At 30.5% G+C, this 18,945-nt stretch overlaps 1 protein-coding gene across 2 annotated transcripts in view; it reads left to right on the forward strand.

Annotated features, from left to right (window-relative positions):
* Window positions 1-4,178, forward strand: part of LOC123291681 (arylalkylamine N-acetyltransferase 1-like) — a 45,522-nt gene extending 41,344 nt beyond the window's left edge. For both annotated transcript variants that reach the window (XM_044872050.1, XM_044872051.1), the window contains 2 exons: window positions 2,135-2,367; window positions 3,467-4,178. In XM_044872050.1, the coding sequence (XP_044727985.1) occupies window positions 2,135-2,367; window positions 3,467-3,665 (432 nt within the window). In that variant the 3' untranslated portion in view covers window positions 3,666-4,178. The remainder of the gene's footprint in view (window positions 1-2,134; window positions 2,368-3,466) is intronic.
* The last annotated feature ends 14,767 nt before the right edge of the window (window positions 4,179-18,945 follow it).

Consider the following 18,945-nt stretch of genomic DNA (forward strand, 5'->3'; position numbering starts at 1 on the left):
TGTTGAGACAAAATTCAAGCCTGCAAAAGGTTCATGGTTTTGAGGCAAATGTAATTTTATTGAACGTAGACTTAAATATTGAAAAATAAAAAAAATAAACAAGCCGGGCCATTTGCGAGGGATTTTAACCCTGCAAAATGCTCGCAAAAGTACTTTGCAAATAAATACAAAAAATATGTTTGAGACAAGTTAAAATTTTTATAGAGTACTACAACTTCAAATTTGAATATGAGCTCCAGGCTTCGCTGAGCAACTTCAAATTTAAATATAAAGATTATTGTATCATAACCTTCACTTCATATGCCGTCACTTACTTTCCTTTTGTTCACAATTTCATTTGACCTCTAAAATTATCAGTGTTTCTCTACTATATTATGCAAGTAGTATACCTTCCTCTTTAATCACTCTATTGAAAAACCGCGTTAAAATCCGTTTCGTACTTTGAAAGATCTAAGCATACATAGTGACAGAAAGCGAGAAGCGACTTTGTTTTATACTATGTATGTGTATTGTTTGTTTAGAAATAAGAATAAATATTCTTAAAAAGATAGGTCATTTTGGTGAGATTTTCTACCTTCCAGGTGATCAAGAAAATTATAAAAAGTAGTTTTGTGAGCATCTTGCAGGGTTAAAATCCCTTGCAAATGGCCTGGGTTGTTTATTTTCTTCATTTTTCAATAATTAAGTTTTCTTAAAAAAAAATATAGCAAATGCTGTTGGGTACATGAAATTTTATATGCTTGATAAATAGGTTCTCTAAAGATATCGCTGTCATCCAGCCAGTTCTGCATTTTTGTATTAAAATATTATGGGAGAAGTATCTGACGAATTTTCAGAATGCCTCAAACACCTACCCAAAAGTATCTACCAGTTTTCGGACTTAAACGTCATTTGAAAACTAAAATTAAATAATGATTTAACATTCAATAAAATGAGTAAAGAACGATCGAATCGAAAGTATTGTGTGAAAACAAACCCAGTTATAATTCAGGATTGCAATTTTACCGTTTTCCTGGATATTCTTATAAATCAGAGAGAAAATAAAACCAAAAAATAAAAATTAAACACGAGATGGCGTGCAACTTTACGAGCGTATAGTTTACCATAGCTCACACCCTAATGTAACTAGAATCACTTCCACCATTGTACCTCTTCTTCAACATTTAATCATTAATGTTCACCGTAGGGAACAGTATCATAGAATGTATGTAATTGAAGCATTAAACATTATGCATGTTTCTCTTACAAGCATCCAGCAGCACCTTTAACTGATATTTTGATTGATCCGGGGTGAATGAGATTTATTTTTTCCCACTTATAATTCGCTTACCTATACTTGAAATCCTGTAAAAAATAAAAATACAATTGTATAATTTAATTCATAAATTACTATATTCGTGGTATATTATGTTGTAAGATTCAAGGTACATCACTTTGCGTCTAACGCTTGTTACTTTTTGTAGAGTTTTATTGAGTTGAATTATTTATTTTAGGTTAGGTTTCTGTAGTTTTAAAATTTAGTATTTTATGTTGGGTTTTGACTAAAGAAGTTATATATAACTTAGAGGCTTAAAAGCATAGGAAACTCAATAAACAGCTATACGCGTACTTTTTTTAGTTCTCTCTCAATAACGATCAACCGTTTGGAGGCTAGGTTACGGTTCTATATGTATTAATTCTATGGTTTTGGTCCAGTAAGACATTTAACTATAATATATCCTCCATTGAATGGAATTGCAGAAATACTGAATTTAAACGGGATTGTTCATACGAAAATAATGTTTTGAAAAAAATTGAGGCCACTTGAAAATTATAAACTAGATACTAGAAAAACTTTATTTTTTCTAGGCCGCTGATAAATTGACACTTGTGAAAACGAGAATAATAGCGTTATATTTACGCTTGATGATCTAGACTAGAAAAGGTACCTGATACAACTTAATTTTTTCTTCGTTATTTAGAAATCAGTTCTGGTACAAGCAAAAAAAAACTTACCATATAAACGTCAACATACAAGGGGCACTTAGTTAAAATTCAAAATCGGGGAAATTAGCGTCAATAGTTACGGTTTCTCATTTAGGCTTTTCATAAAAGGTTTATCTAATTTGATAATAATAATCTCGTTTTATTTCAGCTAGGTGTAACAATTAACGGCGTATCCAGACCAGGAAAAGCTGTAGACTCATCTGAAGAATGTAAAAATCCAAAATTTAAGAAAATCCTTAAACTTTTATATACAATTGATAAACAATCAGATGTATTTGGACAATTTCCTGATGTTTCCAGTACCATAGATGTGAAAATCATTTCTGTAGACAATGCATGTCGAGGTCGTGGTATTGCTAAAGCACTTATAGATCGTACACGGTAAGTTTTTATTCCAATTTTCTATCACAATTATCTGCTCCCAACCCAATCCACTGGTTTTTTTAAGCGTTTAGCAAAAGCTCCGCCCTTGGCGATTTTGGCTTTCACAATATTCATAGGCGTACTGAGGGGGGCACGGGTGAGCAGCCCGCCTTCTGGTCTTGGGTTATCCATATATTAATTTGTTAATTACGCTTATGTCTAAATAGTAGAGCAAGAGGGACATGCAAGTTTTACTATCGAACGGGTACGTGAGTTTTCTGTTGCAAAAAATAAAGATTTGAGAGATAAACATGCAAAAAAAAAACTTTTTTGCAACAAAAGGGTACGTAGCTGATGTTTTATCAGAATGCTAACAGAGATGTTAAAAACAGTTTGCCAAAACATCGGTCAGGTAACAGGGGACCGTAAATCTGAGTGGAAAGCCAAACATGAAAAAAAATAAAATTTCTACATGTTTCTCTCGACTCGGATTTACGGTCACCGGTTACGTGGCTGATGATTTGGCAAACTGTTTTTGACATCTCTGTTAACGTTCTAACAAAGCATAACCTACGTAGCTGTTCGGTGCAAAAAAAAATTTTTTTTTTAACTTTGACTCTTCGCTCAGACCCACGGTCTCTGATTGCGGCATTGCGATGTTCTGGCATTTGTTAGAGTAACCTTAAATCTTTATTTTCCACAACAGAAAACTCACGTACCTGTTTTCAAACCTGTAGGTCAAATATTTTTCATTGGCTCACATTTAGGACAAAAATTATTGATTTGCCGCCTAAAAAATTATTTGCATTTGGTGGGAAAAACAAAACAAAATTCGAAATTTTTGTATATATTTATTATTATTTATAAAAATTATTATATATAATTTTTATATATTATATATATATAATATAATTTTTTCTGGGACAATTCAAGTTGAAATCTTCCCCAGAGACACAAGCAATAGTTTTTTTTTCACCCAATGATATGACCAAATTTGAAAGTACACTGTCAGGCATCCCGTCCGTTGGTCTTGCCAAGATGCGGATATTTCCCTATATCTAACATATATTACAATTCTTTGTAACTTTACTAATACTTTATTTTTTATTTCTTAAAGGGAATTTGGTGCAGAAAATGGTCATGCTATGATTCGAGTTGATTGCACAAGCCATTTTTCAGCAAAAGCTGTGGCACGATTAGGATTCGAATGTGTTTATATACTTAAATATTCCGAATATTTAGGACCTGATGGTAAACCTGTTTTCACACCTGAACCACCTCACAATGAAGTGAAAGTGTTCGTCCAACGAATTTAGGGCCCTTCATTTTTTGGTGTAAAATTTTTATAAATGTAAGTTGTTCGAGATTTATTAACGGGGAGTTACAGTTTAAGTCAACTAAAATGTCACTAAAAAGAAAAAAAAATTGAATCCAGTGGATTACTTTATTTAAATTTTTTTTTTTTGCACAATTTCAATGCTTTAAAAGAATTTAGATATTAATTGTTGTAAGTGAACGACAGAAAATTCCTAAGGTCCAGTTTTTCAATGTTAGGATTAGCGGACAGTTAAATCAAATTTTTAACCTAGGCAAATTTTATTTGTAGGTCTAGTCAATTTTTAATTAGTTCAACGTATATTTCGGGTGATGTACAGGAAAAAATACAGGCATGAAATGATTGGGCGAAATATGACAGATGAGCTTATTTGCCATTTTGCACCGAATTTACAATTTCATGAAGTTTGGGGAGAAATGGTAGAAGGTAAATCACTACCCATCTGTAGATGTTTCTCGATACAACCATATCGAATAAAGCTCTCTGGAATTATTTAAATTTTCTTATAAATTTCCCTCTTGATTGGGATTACGAAATCGAATCCGGAAGAAAAATGACAGACAGCATGCTATTTTTGACTGGTATTAATATTAATATCCAGACGCAATCCATCTTGCACGAATTTTTCCCATACATTCCCCGAACAAACAATAAGCTGAATCACGTATATTCCCACTCAGAATTGTTAAGGTTGATCTACATATTTCAGCATCCGGACGACAAATTCAGTTAGGTGGGTTGAAAAAAATTTATCGAAATTAATGTTTTGTTAAGTAAACAAAATTAAGAACAATACTTACTTCCCAGTCGCGGATTAGTCACATAGCAAGAGTAGCAAATGGTAAAGGCCCTGCGCATTTTCTATCTACTCTGGTGCCGACCCAGATAGATTTACGAAAACACACCCTTGATAGAATTTCTACAGGTTACAATGCTGGTTTAATCCGGTACTGATACGTTCACACACATCCGACAAAGTGATGATGTGACATCCCAGAAATGAAGTTCCACCTGATAACTGCCATGTGCAGATCGAACCTTCGATTGATCTTACCATACGTTATAGCATTTGATACTGAAGGGGGTATAAAAAAGGGCGAGAATTATGTTCTTGTATTCAGCTTAAAATATCTGCATATATGCATATGATCTCTTATCCTAGATGTAAGAAAATTCTAGAATTTTTTTTGTTAAAATAACATTGAGAAACTGATTATGATAAATACCTCTAGAAAAAGTTATTGCGTAAAGTAGAAATATTTTTTATTTAAAAAAAAAAAAAAAAAAAATGGCACTCAAAATTTAAACAATTTCCAAAATTTGGAAAAAAAATAAATTATAAATGATTTTTGTAAAATGTATAAATACTATATGGGCTGGCCCACAAATGATTTTAATATTTTGAAATTTCTAATGGTGCAGAAATTCTTGCGGAAAGAAAGAGAATATAATTGGAGCAGCTAATAAAACATAAAAAGGAGCAGTTCCATGGTTTTACTTGGAATAGAAATTCAATTAAATTTTTATCATTCTTAGTTTTTTATCAAGTGTGGTAATTAATTATTTGGTAATATTCAAAACTTTTAAATTCATTCAAATTATTGGATGAATATTTTTTGAAAAAGCTCGAACTAACATCATGAAACATGAATTAATTATGAAATCTTTTTTTCTGATAATTGAAGAAATTCGGCACATATTATGAAAATATTCCAATAAAAATGTTTATAATAAAAATTATTTTCAATAAATTACTTTTTTTGAAAGATTATTTTTATATCGTTATCTACTCTTTGATTCGTATAAGGAAAAAACTATTTTATCTATTTTAGATGAATATACATTTTGAAGTAAGAAAAATATTGTCTAAAATCGATTTATTTCGAATATAGAGCTAAAATCGAATAAAATGAACCTTTTTATTAATACTCATATAGTTTAATAATTTGAGAAAGAAAATATTTTTCGAACATTATATATTATGTATATAATTATTACATAATATTAAATTATATATTTTAAATTTATACGTTACATATAGTATGTATGTGTTGGTTTATTTATAGCTTATATAGTATATCCACTGAGGAAGTGAGAAGAAAGATATTCTTATTACTTAGTGTGTAAGAGTGACTATCGTCCTTTGCTTACCTGACGTAAAACAAACGATAGCGTAATCCACACATGGTATTTCAACAATTGACTCAGTCAATTGTTTGTTTTCACTTGTTATACTTAAAATCTTGTATGAAAATGAAAACTAGATTCTATTAAAATTATCCTTAGCTAAAGACTTTTCTGTTTAGAACCTATAACACTGCTATGATAAGTTACGGACATTACGAGGAACCCTTTATATTTTCCTTGATAATTGAAGGGTTCATTTTATTAGAAAATTTGCTCTGGCATGTTGTAAATGTTTTCTACATGTATTTTTGTAAATTTTTTAGTAAAAAAATAATAATTAAAAAATAAAAGTTTATAAAATTTTTTCAAAATATTGTCGTGCCAAATAATATTTAAAAATTTAAGTAAATGGGATATTTTTTGTAATTAAAATAATTTTATAATCTACGTGTTCAGAACAACTTTAATGTTCAGATATGCTGAGCTTCTAATTTAGATCTAGCAAGGCTAAGTTGTGCTCAGAACACGATTAACAAACTGAATAATCTGAATGATGTAATAAAAATGTATAAATGTATAAATAATATAATTAATTGTTTAAAAAAATTAAAAAACAAAAAAACAAAAAAAAAACAAAGGTACTTTTCCTACATTCAAGCAAAGAAAGTTTAAACACATAAGCAATTATAGAATTTTTATGAAAAACTTTGTGTAATTTGGCAACTAAAAACCGATAGCAACTTAGAAGATTATTTATTGTATAAATAATAAATTTAGATATGGTACAAACTATCATGATATGGGCATAGTGTCAGTAATTCTAAAGTCGATTACCCGTCTCTTACTCGAGATAAACTTAATTCAAAACTCGGATCAGAAAAAAATTTACTGTCAAAAATTTTTAAAAACAACTTTTCGTTGATGTATTTGTTTTGGGTTAAAAAAATGAAAAACAAAAATTATTGATAGTTTTTCATTGTTTAGGTATTATAATGCAAAGTTAAACCATTTTATAGTTGAATAGAAACAACTATAGTTAGAATATTGTGGTTGTAAGAGAAATAACTATAGTATTAGAATTGTAAACAATTGATTGCAATCAGTATATAGTGTAAGAAACATTTGTGTAGTACAGTATTAAACAAATAGTGGATCCCCGGTAATCCGGCAAACATATTGCAAAGGAATGTCGGACTATCGAATTTTTCGAATTATAGTGTACTGCCTAACACCCTCTATAATCCGGTATTTTTACAAAAGACCACCCTGTAATCTGAAAAATCACAAATCCAATGATAAAATTCTATATGTTATACTCTGAACATACAAGTCATTCTACAAAACAAAAACAATAGTCGGATTACAGCAGGCGCCGGATTACTGAGGGTCCACTGTACACCTTATTTCACTGTAAATCGTATACTCTTACCGCGCATATCATCCAAAACTTTTTAACAATTTTATAGCAAGATAACAGCCTTAAGTTAAATATTACTAAACTTCGTTCAAGCTTACACACACCCACTGGGGGAGGAACTTCTCTTTATTTAGTGTATTTGCTCACGCACTCTCGATAAATGAGAAAAAAAAGAGCGCCATATATCAATTTTATAATTGCTCATGTATTTAAACTGTGATTTAAGTTTTATTATGTCTATAATTTATTAGTTTTTTTTTTCTATTTCATAAACTAAATAAATAGAGACTTGAAAAATATATTCACACCCCACGAATTGAACACACCGAGTCTCTGAAATTTCGTGAGAAGTGTCTTAATTACTCGACGTTGATAGTTTGTGCATCTTTTTTTTTTTCAATCCAGTGACAATTTTATTTTGGAAATAAAAAACAATATCATTATTTTATCCACTTCACTTTAAATACAATTAACACTGGATTAAAAAAAACTGCACATACTATCATCACCAGAGTTAGTCGAGTATATAAAACACTTACCATGAAAACAAAAGATCCAGTATTCGATTCCTAAACTGTGTATATTGTTTTTTTTCAATTTTCTATTGTAATTAATTCAACTTTTATTCGTCTAAATAGTGTGTACTATTTGTTTCGTTAATATAAATATTATTATTTAATTTTAAAAGATTGTTGATGTTTATTGTATTCAAAGTTTTGTTTAAAATGAAAAAAAAAGGAAATTTCAAGTAATTGAAATATATTTAAGTTGAGTAGTTACTAAAAAATTACTTGGAATATTCGGATCCAGAAAAATATTTATAAAAAAAGTATTATTATAAATAAAGCACAAAAATATTACCAATCAATCGATTTTCTTAATTTTTTCTCCTGTACCCCGACATGAGACTATCCTTTACCATTTTCAGAAACTGAATGCAAAACACAGATTTTTTAATTCGATTTCTGTCGAAATTTATATTTTTTGTGTTAAGCAAAAGTTCTTTTTACACTTTTTTTTAATTACAGAAATCACCCGAGGGGGGGGGCTGTTATATCAAACTTTCATCATGTTAGATTATAAAGTCAATAAAAACAAGAAAATCTATTTTCGAGTAACATTTCCTAATGTCAAAATGTGATATTCAGTCATTATCTTTCTATCAGTTAATTCTGGGAAGTACAGAAAAAATATTTTGCGAAACCCTGCGCGCATCGACCTCTACATCGGGATGTATATTGAGCAAAATTAAACCGTTTAGCCGATCTTCAGACACTGTCGAGCAAGGGTTTGTTTTGAAACGATCGCTTGAAAAGAAGGGTCTATTCGTCGCTGTTATCTTCATTGCAAATATAGGGTACTTCGAATGAATTTTTGACGTCCGGTTTGGCAATAATGCATTTTAGCCAAATTTTAACTTCGTCGACCCAGATATCACGAAAATAATCGTGCAAAATGATAGAAAAAAGTTAATCACAAGAGTCTTCATCAAAATTTTTCATTTTGTTGGGAAAGAGACAAGCCGTGTTAACGGGATGCTTGGCTTCCGCAATTCCATCTCATATTCACCGCAGATTTTGTTCAAGGTTTTAAAAATTTCTCTTTTCTTTCAATCAAAATCTGTTTCGCATCATTGGTCAAGTCAATAGCCTGGCCAAAGAATGTACAGAGCTAAATGATTGGATATAATAAATGGCTGCACTTACAAGGCTATATCATTAGTGCAAATATGGAGAAATAGAGCATCGGAATGTGGAGAAATAGAGGATGGGACTAAATTTTTTTTATCACTTCAAGTGGAGAATTTACACTGGCCGTGCAGAAAAGTGAAGTTGGTTTTTAAAAAACTTTACTAGTATGCAAGATATGAACTTTTAAAATTCCTTATTAAACAACGGGGAAGATACCCACTAGTGACTTCATGTGTGGGTATCGCCATAGAGATTACATATAAAACTTTGTTTTGCTAAAAGGAGATAGAAACCTTTGAATGCAATCTTGATTGCTTACAACTTCTTGGTTTTTAAATCAATTTTAATTTCACTTTCAAATTTTGTCCTGGTATCACTTCTAGTTTCACATTTTTATGGGTAAAATGGCCAATTCGACATAAGGATTATACCCTATTCTCTGCGGAGAAAGGAGGCGTGGCTTGACTCTAAAATTCTTCCTCCGGGAATACGGACCTGGCTATAATACTAGTATCTTTAAAGGGAATGCAACTTTACACATTCAGCATTGAGTACATTGAGCGTTGAGCGTATTTTGACACGAGCCCTAGCCTTGAACCTAGATAAACAAACGATATCAATACAATGATTAATATTCTTGTCATTACTTTTAACAGCATCCTTATACTTACATTTTCATTTTCAATAATTTCGACGCGTGGTTTTTTACACAAAAGGCGACGAATATCCTTATTCAACAGTCTCAAGATCGCAAAAATCAATAAATGTCGAAATAGTTTGAACTTGAATAGCTAACTAGTCAGTGGAAATCAGCGTTAGCGTTTCATAAATGGCTGCATTTACAGGACTATATTATTCAAATTTATGCAGAGAAATTCTCGCTGAGAGTTTGACTATCATCATCCCTCCCGTACCCACAGGCAGACCTGCCCAATACAGAAGTTTTACATTCAACAAAATATTCTGTTCTGAGAATGTCATCCGTACACTTTCAGACACTCTGTAATTTATATGATAAAAACAATTATAAATGTTATGTAATTTCTATTTACGATTCGTCAAATCTTAGAAATTAGTAGACCATAACTACAATCAAATATCAAATGATTTTAAATTTATCAGAATAATTGATGCAAATCGGTAAACAAAAGAATTCCAGTAATAAAATAAATCCGATGTGAAGGACTTTTTACCTACAGTTTTATGATCCTAACGACACGTGACTAAAAATAGCTTTGCTCGAAAAAAGGATAGTAATCCATATTATTTAGAACATATTTTTTAACAATTTTAGTTTGGGTTTTTGCTATAGAAAATAAGTTTGCAAAAAAACTAGATATATGTAAATAAACAAATTAAAAATGATTTGAGCCTAAATGGAATGAAATTCACCGTTTAGTCTATGAAAAAACAATAAACAAAGATTACTTTTTGACGAATCACGTTAAACAGATGAGCAATATATGATAGTTCTAAGATATCGCGTTCTCTCTTATGCCACTAGAAATACTTTAATTACCAATGTTAGTTGACCACGACAGTAAAATACTATTTTTCCTCCTTCTTATTAACTCCATCGTAACGAACAACGTGTATTTAGAAAGATTGTCCGGCAGTCATACAATTTATCTGTTATTGAGACTCGCTAAAACAAGATCAGTCCCTGCTAGCTCAAAATCAATTAAATTGACCTTCGTCATTTTTGATTCTTTAAGTGCATTAGGAAGTGTATCTCGTCTAAATCACAAGCGGGCGCTTTATGAATAGCTCAGACCCTTAATTTGGAAGCCAACTTTTTTGAGGTTTACACTTCGTGACCATTGGGGAACGTAATGTTATATTGGACGGGTTTTTTGAAAAAGGCGGTTTTTTGGGGAAACTATTGATTTTCGCTGAGAAAATTAAGAGGGAAAGCTGAAGATAATTAAAAAATACGTATTTTAGGTCAAGACTCGGCCCTGTATTTTTATCCGTTCTCTAGTTATAAGCAACTGAATTTTTGAAATTGACAACTTTTTTTCTTGAAAACGATGGGAGAGGGTCGATATTGTAATAGTATGAAAAGGAAATACTTTTTATGAACTATTTATGTGATTTTTTAAATTCAATGGACCGCCGCAGACCCGTCAGGTTGAAGTATGACTAAATATCTACAAAATATCATAAAATCAAATTTTTTTATTAATTTGTCTGGCAGTAATTGCATCATTAACATTTTGGGCATTCCTCACAAATTAATTACGGCACCCCCTAACGTCAGATCGAAATTAGGTGCATTTTAATGCATTTTGAATAAATTTTAAAATGAACCAAGACTCGTCCCGATAGGCCCACTAGAATCCGAGATATCAATTTTTTATTTTTTGGCCATATGTCAAATTGTGTGTAATTCTTGGACCCAAAAATTCATTGGCATATCAACAGACATTTAAGAAATCCAGACCTAAAATTTAAAAGTATTTGGAATTGCTTTTTCATGCAAAATTTTCTATTTATTTTAACAAGAATTTAAGCGTTCGCTATCTAGAATCAGTTTTTGCTCTCAATCCACAGGCCCCGCTTTCAAGCCCTGTAAAAAACTTTTTTTTTTGTAAAAATTTTAATATTTCTATTTATTAAATTTAATTATTAATTAAAAATGTGATTTTAATTAATTTAATTTTTGTAATTAATCTTTGAAAAATTACCAAAATGTTAATTCTGCAATTACAGCCAGGAAAGTTAATAAAAAGTTCTGTTTTTTTTTTGATATTTTGTAAATATTTGGTCATACTTTGACCTGATGGGGTTCATTTTGCTCGATAACCCCCTCCATTTTCAGCGGTGGTCCATCAGTTTTCAAAAACAAACAGTTATAGATCTATATTTCTATCATTAATACAAAATTCAAAAAAACAAAATATCATACATAGTACATACAAAATACTACCTTTTCATACCATTATAATCCCTCCGACCGGGACCCCGCCAAAAAAAATTTTCAATTTCAAAACTTCAATAGCTTATAACTAGAGAACGGGTAAAGATACAGGGGTCGAGTCTTATTAGCTCAAAATACGTTTCCCCAAATTTTCCCAAAAAACCCAAAAGACCGCCTTTTTTCAATAATTTTCAAAAAACCCCAAGATAAAATCATTCAGGAGCAAGTTTCTTGAATTTTTGTTTTTGATAACATTAAGAAGCCATTCCCCATGGTCAAAAAGTGTGTAACTACTTTAAGTCTAAACAAATATTTACTTATTACTAAATAAATATCGAAAACTGTATGTACACTAAAAATTTGATTTCAAATAAAAATTAGCAGCTACCTATTAGTATATTATTAGTAATTAGTGATAATATTTACTAATTTTATACTAAAACTGTGTCAAGAAATTATTTAAATTTTTTATTTCATAAAAATAATGGCATGCATAATAATATTTAAAACACACTTGTAAATGAATTAATGCGACAAATATACAAAACAATTAAAAAAACTGCATATTAGGAGAATATTAGGTCAATGACTGACATTTTAAAAAATATTTTTAATTTTTATTTTAACAAGACACAGTTGACGACCATGACTGTGATCTCTGATACATCATATTTGTATTTTTATAAATGCAATTATTGACCCTTAGCCTATCATGAAACGAAATTTCAATGATTCATTTTCCCTGCCATTTGGAGCAATGATAAAGAAAAGTTTGGTTATAACAAAAAAATTTTTAATCGTGGCTCGTGGTGTAGAATGTATGGATTTCGATTTTCGTATTTCGACGATTTTTTTCTGTAATTAATAAAAGGCAAGATATTTGCAGATTTGAAGCAGTAACCTTCAAATTTGTTTACTCGTAGTCTGCTTGTCTATTTATTCTGTTAGCTATTAACCCCTGGAGGAATCAACCGTAGCAACCTTTGTTTAAGACCCACCCAAGTTTGTTGTGCTTCACCAAATCTAAAATCATCTGCGTTTCACTCAATTTACAATTTAGTTTCGCTTTGTTCACCCCCACCCCTATATTTCCCACCTTTTACTCGAAATAGACCCCCGAGGTTGATATAGAATTTGCGAATGAATAATTTGTAATGATAGATATAAGAGTGGTATAATAAAGACGATGGTTTTTTTTGCCTGTTGTTTGCGCGAAAAGAAACTCATTGATTGCATAATTTGTTATAAATAAAAGGCCAGATGTTTACAATTGTCAAAGGGATTGGAAAATCAAATTCAATCTTCGAGATTTGATTCTTCTAACATAAACGGCATACAAGAAAACATCGTCGAAATACGAAAATCGATTTTCTTCAATTCGATTCTATAGAGTTATGGTTAAAACTTTATTTTTCTTTATTATCAAACTTATCTTTTATCACAAAAAGCTGCCTCCAAAAAACGATCATAGAAATTCCACTTCATAGTGGGCTCACGATCAATTATGTATATTCTTGCATCTAGCATATAAAATAATTCATACATATTATAATTCATTTTTTGACGAGTGCATAATTATACTCTTACTTGCATATATATACAATCTCCATTGTCTCTGACCCTCCCACATCCCAAGGTCGGAAAAAACAAGTTTGGATAGTCGTTCCTTGAGGCGAATCAAGTGGTGTCCTTGCATCAGACGCCGTCATACACAAATGCTCAAAACTATAGATAAACATTGTACTTCAGACTACAGAAAATTTTTTTCTGCATCCTTCCCAAAATAGGCGGGGGAAGTGCCTGCATTTTAAGGAAAAGCGTTTTGGGCTATATTTCCATAACTGTGCACTGTAGACCAAAAATGGTAATATTCTTTATTGTACATTATTAAATTTTCTATCTTTTTTGTAAACTTTTTTTTGCACTAACCGTTTATGGCTTATACGACTATGACGATTTACTTATTGATTTGACCGATATCTCTTCTAATATTTATTTAAGCAATAAAATCTTTTAAATCTACGAATTTTCTAAAACTTTTCTTTCTAAAATGAATATTGTTGAAGATATTACGCGTTCAATGTCGCACTACAGCTACAGATAATTGAGAATTTTTTCTTGCACTAATTTACAGGAGTTATTTTTTTCTAAAAATAGGTTTAGTATCACGTACTGAATGTAAATGTACAAAACTCTTACAAATTTGAACGGTTTTCCTTAAAATGGTGGCACTTCCCCCGACTATTTTTGTAAGAATTTTGTGCCTTTAAATTCAGTACGTGATACTGATCCTATTTAAATTATGGATAAGAGTAACAACCTTCTATATAAGCTGTATTATTGTAGGTATATTTTACATACGCTGCAAATTTAGGAAATATGTAGTGGGCTAAGTAACAAATGGCATGAATGGGGCCCGCGTGATGGACTGTCGTTTGTCTTTAAAATAAGTACCATACACTCACAGAGGGGAATGAACCCAAACATCGTATACTTTTTTTAACAAAATAAAAATACGTAATAGATGATGGTCTAGAATCACAATTTCTACAGATATCACCAAAAAATATATAAACTTCAGAAAACAAAAAACCATTTTACATTTTGTCTGGAAAGAGTTTTGTTTAAATAACTGAATGTCGGCCAAAATCGTGTTTTTCAACAGGGTTACATAATAACGAATATCCGATATTACAACTTTTTTTAGTATCCGCTATTAGGAAATTAATTATAGGTACAATAGAATAAAGCTTTATTTTAATATGATCCGTCTTTCTAAGAATAGAAGTGAATAGGGCAGTTTTAGGGTAGTTTTTTCATTTTAGAGGGATTTGCAATGTCAGTAAGTAAATTTTGCGAAGTATTCTGTTATCTTATTTTATTTTGAGTCGATTGGTCGAAATCGCATCTTTGTAGCATGTATAGAACTGAAAAACGTTATTTTGGGGGCTGGTATGAAATCATGTAGCTACACAAAGTAATTTTTTTACACTCATATATCGGATAACCGATATTTGAGCGAAGCTTAATGTCGGTTAGCCGATATTAGGGAGATAATTAGCCGATATTCGTTTATATTAGCCCTCATGTGGAGGTTACGCTACTACATTTTCGAAATTTATTGAAAATACGATTTTGACCAAATATTTGAAAAGAATGGCCCAAAAATAGTTAAATTACATTTTTGATTGATCCAAATCACATTAAATTTGCGTGTGGTCGAGCAAAATGAAATTTTTTTGTAATTTCATGGTGTTATGAAGTTCAAAAAATCAATTATTTGATATTTTGGTGAATTTTTATCGTATTTGATCTTTTGTTTTTAAAACCACTAATTTTGGGTTGTATATTTTCATTTGTTGTGGTAGTTATTCGTTTATATTAGCTCTTATACCAAATGTAGAACTCACGATACTGCATGTTCGAAATTTATTGAAGATAAGTTAAATTTGACCAAATATTTGAAATTTATGGCCCAAATTGATTACTCCAAATTGGATAAAATTTGCGTGTGGTTGAGCTTAAATTCAACATCAATTTTTTGAATATTTTGACTAATTTTTACCGTATTTGAATGATTTTTTTAAATTTTTTAAACCCACTAATTTTGGATTATATTTTTCATTTTTTGTTGTTCCGCCATTTTTTATGCTAGCAAGCTGTAACATTCGCAGCAGCGACACCTTACGCTTAATTTTTGTAGTTATTTCATCATGTAGAAACCAAGCTGCTTTTAAGTGGTACAAAAAAAAACAAATTTTAATAGTTTAGCAATGTATTGTAAGCAGTTTGGAACAATCTCTCTAAATATTGGCTCGATCTTCAAATGTATTGTTTTTAAGATCGTAAATATCGGCCGAAAAATCGAAAAATTTCAATTAAATGATTACCAATTTCGGTAAAAAAAACATTATCTATTCTGTGTCTTTGATTTTAGTACCAAATGTCACGGTCGAAGATTTAGTAGAAAAAATTGATTGTCTATAAATTTTATGGTGACTGATTGGTGATTTTAATTAACCATTACCGTATATTCAGTGGTCAAGTTCAATAAAAAATAAATGGTGTGTTAGGAAATACTATAAGGTGAGAAAGAATTGCTATTTCCATTTTCGTATCTAAATCTGAAAGTCATTGACGTAGCTAGATCATAACTCGTTTACTCTAAGGAGTTCATAAACTGTATTAGAAAAATATAAAATTTAAAAGAAAAATTTATTTTTTTCAATTTTACCCGACAGAAGCGTAGCTTCTTACGCATTGTGTCGATCGCAAGTATCGATTTATCACAACTATGGAAAATACAAGTAATTGAAAACCAATATTTAAATGAGAATGTATAGTATTGCTAGCTAATATTTGAAATTCAAACACACACACAACACAGATTGTTTGAGGGAAATTGTATAACTCTCACCGACATCTACTGAAAATTTATAGAACTTAGATGTGAATTCAACCCTTTCGTTATATTCGCAATAAAAAATTGACGTTCTCAAATCGAGATAAAACAAGTGAAAACAAACAATTGACTGAGTTAATTGTTGAAATACCATGCATAGTCAGTGTTGATTTCTTTATCCCATAACACATATAAACATGTGACACATACATAACTAATAAAGTATAGTACATATGTAAATGACTTTATAGGTTTCTGCATTACCGACCGACATTTAGTGTATAGTTTGTACACATATTATAAAATTTCCGCCTAATTGGCGCCCTCACGGGTAAACAGTGATGTTTACGAAAAAATGTTTCAAACAAAAGTTGTTTAATTTTTGATAAGGAACATTTTTTACATTTAAACTTTTGTTCCATCTCTAACGGTTTACAAGATGGGTCCTACGGACCCAAGACCCAATTGACCTATGATGCTCATTTTCGAACTTGACCTCACTTCTTACGTCCTGAGTACGCTGTAAAAAGTCAGCTCGATACCTTTTTTCGTTTTTGAGTTATCGTGTCCACAGACGGACGGAGGGACGGACGGACGGACGGGCAGCCGGAAATGGATTAATTAGGTGATTCTATGAACACCTATGACAAAATTTTTTTCCTAGCATCATTATTTTTAAGCGTTACAAACTTGGGACTAAACTTAATATACTATGTATATTTCATATATGCATGGTATAAAAACTTTTAACCAAAAAATACACATCTACAAAAATTTTTTCTGTTATTTTATATTTTTTTAAAATTTGGATTTAGAAAATTTTTATTGTTTAGTTGTCAAAATCAGGTGATAAAATACTCGAATATCATTGCCCAAAAAAGATCACGTGGTATATGTTATGAAGGCTGACATCACAATTAGTCGCATCAATAGTTTTTACTCGGGAGTCCTCAATAACAGCTCCGATTTTGATGATTTTTTTTTTGTTCAAAATAATTATTTTTGTATATTGTTTAAAATCAGAAACACTTCCCCTACTAATCTGGTGGGGAATAATCAATGTTGCGACTGATATATCGACGCCCAGCCCAAATCGCTACAATATACAAAAAGAATCATTTTGAAAAAAAACAAGTGAAAACAAACAATTGACTGAGTTAATTGTTGAAATACCATATAAAGATAGTGTTGATAACGAAATCGTTTGTTTTTTACGACATGGAAGTAAAGAAAGATATCCATTCTTAGATAGCCACACATATGTAACAGATATTCCCTTATAATACATACTAAAAAATTTTCACCTAATATGCGCCCTCGCGGGTAAATAGTGTTGTTTACGAAAAAATGTTTCAAACAAAAGTTGTTTAATTTTTCTGTAAAGCACATTTTACACTAAAACTTTTGTTCTATCTCTAACGGTTTACAAAATAGGTCCTACAGACCCAAGACCCAATTGACCTATGTTGCTCATTTACGAACTCAACTTTACTTTTTACGCCCTTAGTACGCTATAAAATTTTCAACTTGATATCTCTTTTCGTTTTTGAGTTATCGTGTTGACAGATAGACGGACAGACACCTGTACCAAAATTTTATTGGTAGTATCACTATTTTCAAGCGTTACAAACTTGGGACTAAACTTAATATACCTTAATATATTTCATATACATGGTATAAAAAACATCAAAATCGGAGCTGTTATTGAGGACTCCCTACGAATGGATATTTTATGTATTCCTTTATCCGACAAAATTGTCAGATACTTGAAAGAAAAGCATAAATTGTGTGCACACCAATATATGCTTGTCAACATACCAGTGTGCAGATGTCACCAGATTAGCAATGATTTACATATGATATTTATAGCGAATCCATATCGATTATGACTCCTTAGTAGTTGAAATACGTATTTATATAATACAAAAATTGATTTAGAAAATTGGGGTAAAAAATCCAAATTTATTTCGAAAAATCCTATAATTTTTATCTATCATCTTTGATACTATTTATAATGACGTTTTTATTTATAAAGGTAATCGATTATTAGACTTAAATAAAGAGTTTTAACTTTAAAAGTCCATACCTCGATAAATATTTATGTTAAAAATTTCATTTTAATTTCAAAATATCAACAAAAAAAAAAGTAGATTAAAAAAGATTATTTTTCCATAGCCCTGAGAATATTTTGGGGGCCGCTGACCGGATGACAATCCAAAGAAAAATCTCTAGTTACACCAATATTGAAAACCATTAGGTAATCATAAACTTTCAGGTAATATTTGACATATTTCTGTTTTTTTTTTTGCGCACTCTATATTTGATAGAAAGAATAACCCAATCAAATCAAATCACTGTGTTGAATTTATTTAATTACATTACCTAATCATTGAAATTGTTTTCTGTTTTTCTTTTCTACCAAGTCCAAGGCAATTTTTTTGTATAATAAAATAAATACTTTTTATCGGCATTTCATATATAAGAGTAATTTAAATTGTCTAAAACAATTAATTAATAGTTTGAGGCATTCCTGTATCATAAAAACGGATAAAAACGGCATCGTCTTTTTTTCTAAAGAACCAAAATGCTACTAGTACTAACACACATTCCAATAAGATAAAATGACGTCATCGCACAGTGTTTCGTCTAATGCAAGCTAGCGGGACAAAATTATTTTTTGACTTATTTTTATTGTTTATGTAT

This window comes from Chrysoperla carnea, chromosome 2 (genome assembly GCF_905475395.1).
Source record: "Chrysoperla carnea chromosome 2, inChrCarn1.1, whole genome shotgun sequence".
NCBI classification, from domain to species: domain Eukaryota; kingdom Metazoa; phylum Arthropoda; class Insecta; order Neuroptera; family Chrysopidae; genus Chrysoperla; species Chrysoperla carnea.